The sequence below is a fragment of the Lissotriton vulgaris genome, chromosome 6 (assembly GCF_964263255.1).
Source record: "Lissotriton vulgaris chromosome 6, aLisVul1.2, whole genome shotgun sequence".
In the NCBI taxonomy this organism is placed as follows: Eukaryota; Metazoa; Chordata; class Amphibia; order Caudata; family Salamandridae; genus Lissotriton; species Lissotriton vulgaris.
In genome coordinates this window covers 201,137,388-201,152,277 of record NC_141694.1, presented here as the reverse complement: position 1 = coordinate 201,152,277, position 14,890 = coordinate 201,137,388, and the positions used below count along the sequence as shown (strand labels likewise).

At 36.9% G+C, this 14,890-nt stretch overlaps 1 protein-coding gene across 1 annotated transcript in view; it reads right to left on the bottom strand.

Annotated features, from left to right (window-relative positions):
* LOC147707020 (meprin A subunit alpha-like) overlaps positions 1-14,890 on the bottom strand; it is a 90,899-nt gene that overhangs the window by 7,185 nt on the left and 68,824 nt on the right. Inside the window, exon 12 of the mRNA XM_086926245.1 lies at positions 10,333-10,506. Within this exon, the coding sequence (XP_086782371.1) occupies positions 10,333-10,506 (174 nt within the window). The remainder of the gene's footprint in view (positions 1-10,332; positions 10,507-14,890) is intronic.

Below are 14,890 nucleotides of genomic sequence, written 5' to 3'. Positions count from 1 at the left end.
TGTAGGGTTCAGGGTCAGTTTTCAGTTTGTGGGTAAGGGGTATTTGTAGGGTTCTGGGTCAGTTTTAAGTTTGTTGATAAAGGGGTATTTGTAGGGTTCTGGGTCAGTTTTGGCCTTTAGGGTGAAGGGGTATTTTTAGTGTTTTGGGACAGTTTTGGGTATTTTAGAGTGCTGATGTATAGTGTAACATAAAACACTGATACATTAAATCTATTACACAAAAATAGACAATATTATAACTTTACATTAGTACGTTTTATTTTGATCAAAACAATATATGTATTAGCATGTTTCTTGACAGTAGCTAGAGTGGAGTTGGAATTCTAATTATTAATTGGTTGGTGTCCAGCACCATCAGTAATATTACCTACACTGGAGTTGGATTAATAAATAAACATTGGTCAGTCTCCACCACATTTTATGGTATTAGCTTGAGTGTAGTAGGAATAGTAAATAATTTTTTGCTAGTCTCCTGCAGCTTCTATGATATTAGATTGACTGGAGTAGTAATAATACATATAAAATTGGTCAGTGTGCAGCACATTTGTATACATTTGTTCATTACTGTATTTTAATATTAAAAAATAATGCAACATGGATGTTTTCAAATAACTTTATTAAACAATTTTTTTATTTTTTATTGTGTACTACAATACAATCACAAACAAATATAACATCACATTTTTTTGACTTTTAATGTTCACAGAATAACATCTTTACATTTATATACATGTTGTCAATGTAAAAAAAATATTTGTTTACAACATTCTTTCAGTAAATTTTACATATTCCCATCAGTCACTTACAGTTTAAAGTAGTTATATAGAAATACATAAAACAATGATTTGTTATACATTTCTTACATTAATATTTAATAATGTTAATATTAAATATTAATATAATAAAATATATATAATACATTTTTAATTTTAACAAGTAACATGACTATTATTACATTTGTTAGGATAAATTGAAATACAAAAAAAAAATTTCTTGGTGTATATTTCAGAAAATGTTGTTTTTACATTAAACATAAACATCGATTTGGTTGTAAAGTTTATAATTGTATAGGGAAACAATATGTTGAATTATAATATCTGGTATTGACCAAATATTAGTAAAGCAATTATATACTTTTGTTATAGTTAGAAATTATTATAAAACTTTTTATAATAATTAATAACAATAATAATTATTTTATTAATTATTATTATTATTATTTAATAAACATAAACATTCATTTATTATTTTCAAAAATATATACATTCACAGATAAAATAGATACTTATTTTCAGGCCATCCTTTATATAGTAAATGGTTCTAATTGTTATATTAATAACAATAAATAAGTTATATTATTTATCATTATTAATTATTACCATAAACATTTATAATGTTTAATTAAAATTAAACACAAAATTATTCATATAAATATACACAATAACAAAATATTTACATCTTTTATTCAAAGTCTTACATAATTATTTAATATTATTAATATATAATAAATATTATATATTAATTTATATTAAATATATTTATTTTTCTTAATAAAGGAAAATTGTCATGAGTATAGTGTATTAATTTGTTACATTATACATGTGTATGTATTATATATTTTACATATTACATTGTTTATTCTATTATCCATTTACACAAATGGGTTAAGGGGACTACTTTTTTACCGCGTAAGGTTATTGCGCTCCATTCAGGACTGGAGAAGCTCGCGGTTGGGAGTTGCTTCGCGTGGAGAGAGGTAAGGTTATTTTTAACTACAAATTATAAGTAAGTCGTCATGTTTGAGGGTATAATCGAACTTTGTAGTGTTTTTTTGGTGTATGTATTAATAGTTTAAGTAGAGTTTGGGTGAAAAGTCTCCGTGATAGATGTGTCGTGCTTTTTTTCCTTCAAGTCTTATTTGAACTGTTCGGAAATGTCTTCTTACATGGTTAATGTTCATTGTTAGTATATTTACAAATGTGAAGGGGGTATTTGTGGGTGGGTTTCGTTATGTATGTTCTTTTACAGGTTTCGGTTCCTCGCATGAAAACTACATGGAAGGAAGCGTGTTTTTTTACGGAGAAACAAATGTTTAAGTTATTATGCTTATTTTTTGACATTTATCTCCTATTTTTCGTGTTTGCCAGGAGCGGTTTTAACACTTTTTAAACCTTTTTCGGGTTTTTTTGAGGGTTTCGATTCGGATTGATACATTGATATGCGTGACCGTTTTTTTTAAATTGTGTGGATATAACTTTAAATCCTAAAGTGTCCACACTACTGTTTTCGGGATTTCCTGGAGCGTTTTTTTACGTTTTACAGTTTATTTTCGGGTTTTTGAGGGTTTCCCATATTGGAATAGGAAGATATTGGATTGGATTGTATGGATTGGTTTTTCCTTGATTGCGTCTCTCATGTCCAAAAATTGTAAGTATTTATTTTACAATTTTGATTGGGTGGGAAATGTCGATTTTTAATGTTATGTGTATGTGTTAAAAAATTATAAACAATGCATATTTGTTACGAATTTGTTTACATAAATTTCATAAGTTTGTCAAACAAATATGTTTTATTTATAATTCATTATATATGTTTATGACATGTAATTTTTACTATTATTGTAAGAAGACATTTGTATATTTAGTTTACATTTTTATAGTAGACTTTTTGCTATTATTGCCAGGTATTCTAATCCTCTAGTTGTAGGGTATAGTGTGACTTGACTTTGAAGTAGTCGGAACATTTGTTTGGTTTGTTTAGTGAGTTTTGGACCTATTTGTGACACTGATTGTTCCATTCTTAGTTCCTGATAGCTTTGTTCTTTTTTCAAAGCTTCTAGAAGGTTATGGAATGTGGGTTTGCCTCTGTTTGTAGTTGCTTGGAAAGCATTATGCCACCCTTCCACACTGTTGTTGGTTTTAGCCTCTTGGTTTAAAGTACTAAGATAGACATTCCACCAAGGGATTTGGAATTTGGGCTGGCGTCGATGTCCAGATCTGTGCAACCTTCCCACCCAAGTGTCTTCAAAATAGTCTAGCAATGGTGTTAGTTTATCCTCATTCCTCTTGTAATATGCGCTGTCAATTAATAAATTGTAATGTTCAGCAACATCTGTAACAGGGACGTAGGCCAGGGCTATTAACTTTTTAACTTGATAGGCAAAGGTGCTATCTGTAGAGTATAGTATACTTAAAGTAGATTTTTGGAGATGCCTCCATATACTCTGATTAAAATGATAATAGCAACCCTGGATTGCTGTGTGGGGAAATGTTCTCAAAATGCTATTAATCATAGCTAATTCGAAATCAATAATTATTTTTTCGGGAAAATAATTATTGATTTCCGTTTTGAGAACATTTAAAATTTCGGTGTAAGTTGTTTGCTGTTTGTTGGGTAGCAAACAGTAAATGAAAGGTATGTTAGAATGATGGTATAAACCGTGGATGGAATACAGTTGATAAAAAGGTTTTGGGCAGGGTTTAAATGTTCCATCCATCATCCATTGGGGACACTGTTGGATTTTTCGTAAATTACTTGCAGTTGCAAACATAATTATTCTGTTTGTACTGCTTTCATTATCAAAAAGAATAAATGTATCTTTATTGTGTGTGATGGCCATTTCGGGTGAAATAATAATTTCCTCAAAACAAGTTGGGTTGGGTTGGGTTGTGCTAGTGAGTCGTTTAGTGCGTGCAATTGTGCGTTTCAGGGAGTCAATAGAGGGTAGTTGACCTGAAGCATGGGCTGGGATTTTTACTAGTTCTTCTTTAAGTATTTGTGTGGTTGGTTTGTCACTTTGTGTGCTAGCACTTTTAATACTTTCTAAAGCATCTCTAATTTCAATTTCTGTGACATTTGGGGGATGATTATGTTCTCTAGTAAATAGCACATTAGTTTCCTCAGTAGTGGCCCTCCCATAACATTTGTTGGAGTAATATTTGGTACACTTCCAAAAAACCTTTCTACCACTTTGTCTCTCCTGATTATACACATAACCCATGTAGCATAATAGTAATTTATTTTTCTGAGACATGACAAATTCTGCACCTTCAGTCATTTTGATTTACTTGTTCTAGGAAAGAGTAGAAAGAAACAAAATCAGAACACATTTTTTTACTTTTGTGGTGCTAACATCATTATTGATGCATTTATACTTACAGTTAATCAAAGTTGTAGTCACAGAAGCAGAAATGTCTTTTAAATGATGTTCTTGTATGTATGTCTTTATTTGCTGTTGGTATGAAAATATAGAAAAGCAACGTTAATGTTTACACATAACAAATGTATTTCCTACTCAAAAGCAGTTGTCATTTTTGCTTACTAGTGCATTTGATGTAAACATTACATATACTTACTTGTTTAAATAGTAGAATAGTAGTAATTGCTGGAGTACATCAAGTTAGTACAGGTCTGATCTGTAGAGTAGATAGAAGAAATAAAAGCAAAATATTATAATTTTAATATTGAACCGTTTGGAAATGTAACAGATTTAAACGTATACTAACTTCTAAATATGTCGTTTTCTTTGTTGTAGGTAGAATAGCTGTATGATGTATTCAGAATATCTGTAGAGGAAATATAAAATAGATAACATTTTGTTAAGAACATAGTCTGTGTTATTTTCGGCAGTTTTTGAGAAATGACAAGTATACTTACATTTTTTACAAGGCTATTCTTGTATATTGGTATATTTTGTGTAGGAGGTTTTCATATGATATGTCGAATAGATGTATGATGTTTTCAGAATATCTGTAGAGGCAATTCAAAATATATAACATGGTGTTAAGAATATAGTTAGCGTTTTTTGTGCCCACTTTTTGCCACATTACAATTATACTTACATTTTTCAGAAGGGTACTCTTGTGTTTTGGTATAGTTGATGTTGGATCTATCAAATGATCTATAGGGAAGATGTAAAAAGCAAGATATGTTGTTTCCAAATGTGCATTAATGAAATTGGCAGTTTTATCACAAACACATCTATACTTACATGTGTAATTAGTGTAGTTTTATCTTTTTTGCTGTAGAAATAGCACAATTTCAGTATATCTGTGAAGATAATGTTTTTAAAAATTAAATACTCTTGTAAATTAGTGTTTAAAAACAGCAGTTGGTGTATAACAGAGAATTATTATATACTTACTATCTGATTTTGCACGTCAAGAAATATGACCATGTAATAGGAATTGTGTTGGAGTAGTTTCTATCAGAAAAGTAGGAAGAGATGAAAATAAAATAAGTGTAAGACTTAGGAGATGTAAGGAAAATAGTGCACTTCTAATTTTGTTTTCTACAAAAATGCTGTGTTACTTACTTGATTAATTAGCTAGTGAGCTGGATCTTTAAAGATGTTTATTCTGCAACAAAATCTTCAGAGTGTTGGCATCTACTTTCCAGAGAGGTAGCAGCAACAAATGGTAGAATGCATGTATCCCTTTTATAGTATATGTGTTATGTGTGCTTTGATTTGATTGGTTGTAGGATGTAAGGAAGCATAGTATAGGCTAGTTTGAATTTTTTTTAGTTAATTGGAGTGTTTGTTGATGTGAGAATGGTGGTATGTAGTTATTCCCGCATTAAAGCAGGTTCGTGTTTAAATGAAATATATTTATATGTGAAAATAAGTAATGTTAGTTAAATGCAAAGAATATGTAGAAAATGATAAAATGTATGTAATAGAATGTATAGCAAATGTGGATTAATAGTCATTTAATGTAAGTAACAGGTATTAAATGTGAAATGTATTTTTTATTGAGAAATGACTTTTATTGATGATAAAGATGGTATTTTAGAAATAAAAGTGTACAAACATGAACTCGATATTTTTTTTTTACGATATTTTGGTAGTCTATATTTTTGTAGTCGATATTTTTGTAGTGTTAGGGCTAATTTCATGTCCAACGATATTTTTGTAGTCGATATTTATGTAAGCGATATTTATGTATTCGATATAGTTAGTACTCGATATTTTTTACTCGATATTTTTGTAGTTTGTGTAATAAGTATAGAAAGTCGATATTTTTGTCATCGATAATTTTTCTACGATATTTTGGTAAGTCGATAATGTGTCCGTCGATAATATTTCAGTGATCGGCCCAGCAGCAAACTACAGAATGCAAGATGCAGCGTTTTAGTGGTAAGTGAGGCTGCCTCTACAGCTTTTCCCATGGTACTCCCTGCCAACCCCCATAAAGATGTTGATAGTAATCATTTAACATCCCCTGCACCATTCAACACAATCATACCACAACACCACACCATCATCCATTGGAAGCACAGTGGCTTAAGGAGGTAATGTACAGAATGAGTACAGCTCCTGCAGCTGCCTCCGTGCTGGCACCTTGGTATTTCCCACATTCCTTGAGTTCTCTAAACAAGCACTTCTATCAATCAAATGAAACATACCATATATTCTGGATTAAGGTAAGAGGTAGCAATGATTGAAAGTAAAGGGTGAAGGAAGATGGAAAAAAGGATTGGGGCTTATGAGGAGAAAGAAGCTATATGGGGGAGCTGCAGAACAGTGAAAGAGATAAGTTTCAAAAAGGTATGACTGAGGTAGTAGTTTTGAGGACACAGTAGCAGAAGGAAGAGAGTAGTGTTAGAAAGAGCTGTGTTGCAGAGGTGTCTATACGCAAGCAAACTCTTTTTAATCCTGTCATATCCAGTGAGGGAGAGGCAATTTTGAGGGGAAAAAATTTGGACAATGTTTTGCCAGCTTAAATTGTCTTTATGTCTTGGTATGTTAGAACAGTATGTCAGTTAGTTTTACCCTGTCACCCTGCTCCTATACATTCCCAACAGGCTACGACGTCTGCACTGTAAGCAGAACATGATTAAAGCTTCTCCAGCACTTTCTGCCATTTTTATTTTTTGAGTAGTCCCATCTGTCATTGCATCACCAACTGTGCCATCACAATTCTTCTACTCACTCCTTATTGGAAAAGAAATGGAAGGGCTCCTCCTGATGCTCCACTTTCTAGGGTGCCCCTCCATATTTGCCAGAGCCTCTTCCAGGAAGATGTGTTTCTTCAGTTTATGTTTTTTTCCATTTGGATTGTGCACATAAACATTGTTGGCCAAGGCTTCTGCATATGGCCTTAAGTCCAGCTTCAGTCAAATACATTATTATTATTATTATTATATTTCTTATATAGCGCCAGAATCGACCCCCGAAGAGGTATCTCCGCGCTTGCCTTGGGAACCCGTCCTGGTTTTTCCCTGTGAGATAGCCCCTACAGGGCATCCCCAAGGTGAAAGCCAGGCATCCCGCCGCGGGGGGCAGTTGTGGAGATTAAGCAAGCTTAATGCCCAGAGTTGCAGAGTGTGAACCCATGATTAGGTCAGGCACCGAAGATACATAGTCTGCACTTTCACTTTTTAGTGACTGTGGTTTTATTCCCTCAGTTTTCTATAGCCCAAATCTGGCCCAGGGCATTGAAGTACTTTACAACAGAACCAATCCACAGTACACGTTTCTATTTTGTTCTTTTTTATCCGGAGATTAAGCGATTTGCCTTGAATCGAAGGATATTGAACTGTGGCCCGAATTCGACCAGCCTTGTTCCACATGTTCTAAAGTCAGCATCTCTGCGCAGTAAGCCACTTCTCCTACAAGGCCCAAGTGTTCTGCTGGGACGTTTTCGGTCAGTGAGTTCAGGCAAGATTTGCACCATTGATGAGCATAGACTCTACCCAGTGTTAAAATTGGGGAAGAACGATCTGGTTCCAAGAGTACCACTCATTGTCTGTTGGTAGTGCTATGTGGGGCATCTTCTTTGTTCAGGAGTCTTCAGTTACCCCTTCTAGGGGTCAACCTTCCAATTGACATACCTGAGAGTGTCTCCACGTACCAATGTTACCAGTTGTTAGATATGCCTCACACAGTATTCGGCAACCTGTTCAAACAAAATGATGGTAATATTGTCCTTTGGACGTGTGCTCCTGCTTGGAGCTGATGTGGAACTCTCTAAGGTTAATCATCAAATGGAGTTATATTCTGCGGAAATATTGATAAAACTTCCTTCTATTTGAGGAAATGTTTTGGGTATCCCAGAAAAATTGAGGTCAAACCAGTATGTAACAATGTCATAATTTAGTTCTAAAGAAAAGGGCTTTTTTGTCTCAGATTGCAAGGCCTCACAGAATCCTACCTCCATAGTTAGTTAGTTAGTTATTCAATTTGTAATGTGCAACAGATACCCAAAAAGGTTTCCTGCACCAAAAGACAGAGAAGGCAGAGAGCACAGGTGGTCGTGGTGGTTATTTGTCGAAAAGCCAAGTTTTTAAAGACTTTCAGAACTGTGTATAATTGAGTTCATTTCGGAGAGTTGTAGGTAGAGAGTTCCAAGTTGCGGGACCAAGATAGGAAAAGGCTTTGCCGCCAATCCATGCTCGTTTGAATTTTGGTATGATGAATCTCCCTTGGGTGGCAGAGCGGAGATTACGAGAGGGGAGGTAAAGGGCTGACCAGGGATTGAAGATAACATGGAGCACAGTTGGTTTTAATTTTGTGCATATAACTCAGTGCCTTGAATTTAATTCTGTTCTCAATTTTAAGCCAGTGTAGCTTACGTCTGTGAGCCGAGACAGAGGTGGCTATTGGAAATTTACACAAAAGTCTAACCGCAGCATTGGTACCATCTGTAGCCTATGGACTACTGATTTCTTTGATCCCAGGTATAGGATGTTACCATCAAGTGTAGATGTTATTAGGGCATTAACTACAGTTTTCCTGGTGGATTCCGGCAGCATCCAACAATTTTTTCTTAACCATTTCAAAATGGTGAAACAGATAGCTGCAACTATGATGGATTGTGGGTGCATGCTAAGTGAGTCATCAGTTATGATGCCCAGATTTTTTACTTGGGAGGAAGGAGAAGGAAGATTGCCCATTTCGTTGGGCCTGTGTCTGGGGTTCCATAGTTCTTTATCCTTTCCTAAAACCAGACCTCTGTTTTTTCGCTATTTAGTTTGAGAACGTTTTGCTGCATCCAGAGAGCTATATTGTTTAAACCAGTTTTAGGCATCGAAGGGTCATTTTTTTTGTGAGAGGACAAGGAGAAAATGATTTGAGAGTTATCGGCATAAGAGAAGAGAGAAAGTCCTGATTTTCCATAGGATCCCACCTGATTTTCCATAGGATCCCACTACCAAATTATTTATATAAGAACTTTGTAACATGGCCTGGCTTTTATTGGGGTAATAACTACGAAAGATCAATTAAAGAAAACACTAATCTCAGGAAAAGTTCTGAGTGCTCATCTGGTGGCTTCTGGAATCAGGGGTCTTCAAAGGTTCATTCAAACATCCATCAATTTTATTACTCTCTGTACAGTCTGGGAGCGAAACAGGAAGCCCAGATGTAAAATCTGGAGACCTCCTGATTATGGTCATACCAAGACCTGATAATCCACATAACATCTGCTCAGCCCAGAATCACAATGTAAAGGCCACAGATCATATTCACCCAAAATGTGATACTCCACGGAAAATGTCTTCATTTAAAAGAGGCTGAAGTAATTTTTTTCACTCGGACAGTGAAAAAGTGTTTGCAGTCTTTCAAATGCTGTTCGAACAAGCAGGCAAGGTTTTAGTCTTTTATCATGTGTGGCTTAGCTTTTGGTGTTCCACCTGCAGGCCAAAGAGGTAAATCCAGGTACACACCATGGACAGGCTGTGCTGTGCTCCTCACAGATTGCAGATGATTCGTTGGATCATTCATTGCACTGCAAGTGTCAATTTCCTCTGATTCTTCTGTGTTTGAAGACAATCAATGGTGTCAACAATGTGTCTTTTTTCAGGGAGCATGAAAGGATGCCCCAGGAGATGCTCTTACTTTCAGACGGGTGGGGGAACTTCACCTGTTCTGTCTTTAACACGCCAGAGCACAGCTGCAAGTAGAAAGGATCTACATAGCCCCATCCTTTATCGGTTATGAGATGGTATGATAAGCAGATGTAAATATTATACAAATACATAGAGGACAGAGAAGAAAATAAGATCATGGTGGAATACATGATCACAAGGTCCTCTAAAGGAGATTTGGGTACTCTTGCTGAAGTGTCTAAAAATATTGAAGGGAGAGGATTTTCTCAAGATGCATTTCTCAAGTCATTCATATACAGTTGTGAAAGAGGGAGAGAAGGATAGAGTATCACAAGCCCAACTAAGTGAGTCAAATACATAAGATAAGGCTGATCCCATCTTTGGGCCTGATTCACAAAAGTAAACTTTTTATGTGAGGAACCCCAACCACTGTGCTAGTGACGTCATACTTTGTTGTACGTTCATATTCAATGACATTCTGTCTGTAAGGAATATGTTCTGTACCTTCAAAATTTGCAAATATGATGAGGTCATCATTTTTCAGGAAGCTCCTACGACGCAGCTGATTGTGGGATATGAAGGTTGTCCACCCACGTTCCTCACTTCGAAAACAATCACAGTCCAGATCGTGCTTTCCAGCTAAAGATGGCTTATCCCAAACAGATGTATTTTTCCCATCTATGAAAAGACAAAATAAATTAATTCATTAAAAACTTTTGATCCTTTGTGCCACCTATATTAAAGCACTAATATTTATAGGTATATCTAAACACATGTTGAGGCATCATTAGCATTGGATATTTATTGCATGTTTATGTATGGAATATCTCTAGCAAACTACAGGACAGAGAGTTAACAGATGTAATGTGAATTGTGAATAGGATTTTACACTGCCGAAACTAAAGGACCCACAAGTGTAACCCAGGATTTCCCTATGAGTATCCAAGCCACCTTCATTAGATGGAACTGAGCAGTAAGACAAGCCTTGAGAGAAATGGATGCCATGTAATACGTGTAAATAATCTGGCCAAACAGAAATCCAGGTATGGAATTAAAGGACTTGAAAGTCCAATATATAAAGTATGGATCAATGAAAACTCAGTTTGGGTACTCATGGTCCCAACCCACAGTGAACTGAGTGCAGGAGCAATGATCAGGCCGAAGCAGATGAAGTTATCTGTTATAGGATGTGTCTTAGAACTGGTTTAATGGGTGTGAGTCAAACCATTTTCCTTGGTCCTTAGCTTGAGGTCTGTGCAGCTTCAAAAATTAGGTTAAGCTAGTTCTGTTTTACCAGGTAGTTTTTTTTCTGTTTACTTCAGTACACATTCCAGTGTATATAGATATATATATATATATACATATATTCCACCTTGTTTTTGGAAACAAACCCCAGCCACTCGCAGCGGCGGGCCAGGACGGGGTCGCGACTCCCAGCAATTCAACGGGAATCGTTTTCATGTCGTGTTACAAAAACAATGTCAAGGTCACTTTGCAATTTCTCAGCGTGTATTTATTCCGGTATAGCTCAGTGAGCTATACTGGATTAAATCCACGCTGAGAAATTGCAAAGTGGCCTGGACATTGTTTTTGTAACACAACGTGAAAACGATTGCTGTTGAATATATATATATATATATATATATATATATATATATATATATATATATATATATATATAGATAGATATTAGCAATCAAGGTATGCTGCATTACTCAGCAACAGAGCCACAAAACCCACCAGAGCACTCCAGTAGTTAACTGAGGCTGCTTCCAGTGATCAAGAGGCTTTTTATATTCCAGGACCTTTCAGTGCCAGGAACATTAATGTTCAGAAAGCAGGCTCCACAACAAACGACAGTATTCCAAAAGCAAATCATCTTAATTATTTTGCTCTGTTCAGGCGATTGTCAACCACAGTTCTGGAAGTCCTCGCAGTTCTGGAAGTCCTTGCAGGTAGAGATTCAGATGTGGGGTAGGCCAGTTCCTCTCCTACTTGCTCCATAGGGCACAGCATGGAATCTTTGATCTTAAGGAAAGGCAGGGATCTCCCTTTCTCTAATTTACAAATTTGAAATGAAGTTCAGTGGCCAGCACAGGTTTAGAAAGAGGAAGTGTGTAATGGTTGTCCCCCTAAACACTGGGTTGTTGTGAGCCATACCTTGCTCTGTACCTACAATCTCAAGTGGCCTACTTTGTTGGTATGTGCAATGCAACTAATGTAGAGTGCACTAATTAATATAATGTCATACTTATTACATACTTCCTCTCCCTTAGCATCATTATACATCACAATAATAATTCGGTCACGAACAATTGCTGGCCACAATTAATGTGTATTTGAAGACATAAAATGAGACCATCACTCCCAAGTACAATGTTCAAAAATACTTTACGCAGTCAGTGCAGTGGGCATATAAACAGTAAACATTTGGAATGTGTCCCAAGTGAAAGTGAACCAGCTTAAGCTAAAAGATCAGCAGCCAAATACACATAATGAAAACAAAAAGTGACATCCATAAATAAAGGACTTATTGGATGCAACAATCCAAAGACTGTTCCTGAATTAGGTTTATTACGTGTGTTTGTAAGCATGGTGTCAACAAAGTTTCAACTATGCATTAGATATAGGGTCTCATCAGGACAAACCAATAAAGGGGGCTCTTAAAGAAAGACATATAATAGAATTAGAATCAAGCAGTATCTGAATTAACAAAATCCTACCTTATAGTGGAGCTGTGGCTATCAATCTAAAAATCCCCAGTAGGAAATAGACCATGAGTGACACCAAATGTTGTGAAATGAAATAGGGTACTTACTTAGGGAACCTGTAGGGGTGTCATAAGAAAGGGAATCATAAGAAAGATTCATTAATATATAAATTGGCCATTATGGAGGAAAAGAGATTATACTTTTCCAGAGTTACTACATCTATGAAATCTTCAAGGTATCTCTTTAAGATCATTAATTCTCTTATTTCTCCACATGTCACTGATCCCTCAGATGTCTCGCAGGAACTCTGTGATAAAATATTGGATTTCTTCCAAGCCAAATTTTCCGCTATCCAAGCCCTGTTGGGAACAGCTAATTCCAGCATTAGGTCAGGAATTTAAACTTCTATTCCCCCCAGTGGGACTAGGCTCATGGGGGAGACTTACAGGCTCCTCACCTTCCCTCTTATGTCCTTGGAGGTAACGACTAGGCTCCTGGTCCGTGTTAATTCAGGCTCCCCTTTAGACCCCAGTACCCTTAAGGTGTTAAAAACCTGCCGGGAGATCCTGGTTCCCCCCCTCATTGAAGTTATGAACGCCGCCATCTCGGAAGGATTGTATCACCCGTTGTGGAAGATGGCAGTGGTGAAACCTCTTTTGAAGAACCCTCCTTGGATCCTGGGGAATTGAAACATTTCCGGCCAATCTCTTTGCTTCCCGTCCCTGACAAGATATTGGAGGCCTATTTAAATCTCCATTTCAGCACATATCTAAAAGACCACCGCCTCCTTGATGGTTCTCAACATGGTTTTAGGAGACACCACAGTACTGAGATAGCCTTGACGGCGGTCTTTAACAACATCCGGGCTCAAGTTGATGTAGGCCATACAACTCTTCTTGTGCTATTGAACCTCACCGCATCCTTTGATACTCGATCTCCTCACAGGCTGAAGGCTTGTCTTAGAGAGATAGGTGTTGGGGGCACTGCTTTGGTCTCATAGCCTCCTTTCTTAGTGAGCGAGCGCAGATGGTGAAGATGGGCCAGTTCTATTCAGCCCCTAAACCTTTGCTATGCAGTGTTCCTCAGGGCTCTACCATGAGCCCAACAACGTTTCAATATCTTTGTGGCTCCGCTTGGAAAAGTGGAGAGATCTTTTGGGCTTGAGTTGGTGTCCTATGCGGACGACACCTAAATAATGGTTTCTATATCACATAGTGTAATAGATTCTGCCCTCAATTTTAGGAGCTGTATGGAGGCAGTCTCCTCTTGGATGGTGGAGAATTTTCTGAAACTGAATGGAGAGAAGACCGAGGTCCTGATTTTTGGGAGTAATCAGGAAATCTGGTCCAGTGACTGGTGGCCGGACACGCTTGGTGTTTGTCCCTGCCCAGTATCTCATGGGAAGAACTTAGGGGTGATCGTGGACAATGCTCTCTCTCGACCTTCAGGTCAATAGGATTGTCTCCACCTGTTTCAGGATCATCAGGATCCTCAGAAAAATCTCTCACTATCTCTCTTTCAAAGCACGTAAGCAGGCCGTCACTGCCTTAGTAACGTCCAGATTGGACTATTGCAATGCCCTTTATCTGGGCATTAATAAAGGCCTTGTTTGTCACCTGCAGATGGTGCAAAATGCCGCGACCAGGCTGGTTTTGAAACTTCCTAGACATTATTCAGTCTTGGCCTCGATCAAGTTACTGCACTGGCTGCCTGTTGGACCGTAAGATGCCTGACTCATGAAGTCTATTATGACTCTGGCTCAGAGGGCAGCAAGTCGATCAGTATGCTCCTATCAGATCGCTCCGGTCCTTGGATAAAAACGTATTGATAGTTCCCAAGTTTAAGAAGGCTAAATGGGGTGGTAGAGCCTTCTCTACGGCTGCGCCCAAACTGTGGAATTCTCTCCCAGAAGAACTTTCTAGTCAGGTGTCCCTTCTGCTTTTTCGTAAAGTTTTAAAGACCTGGCTTTTTCAAGATATGTCAGCCTGAGCATGTTCCCTCTCTCACTGTTTCTTGATGCTTTGCATTTCGCGCCTACACGCCCTTGGGCTAAGTTTGCGCTTTACAAAACCAATATTCATTCATTAATAAAAAGCAATTAAGCAAGAAAGTAGGGAAATAGTCTTATTGGCATCTTGACTTACGCCAAGTAATACCACAAAAGGGAATTAGTCATTCTTAGCCCGAATGGAGTCCTGGATATAGGTCAGAGACTGTCTATAAATGAGCTTACTGAAGGCCCATAAAGGTGGATACTTTCTGCAGGAGTGAGAGCAAGCAATGCTACCCACATTCCAGTCGTCTTAATGGAGAATCCGTTCGCGGAGATGCAGGGCTGAAGGAAAGACATG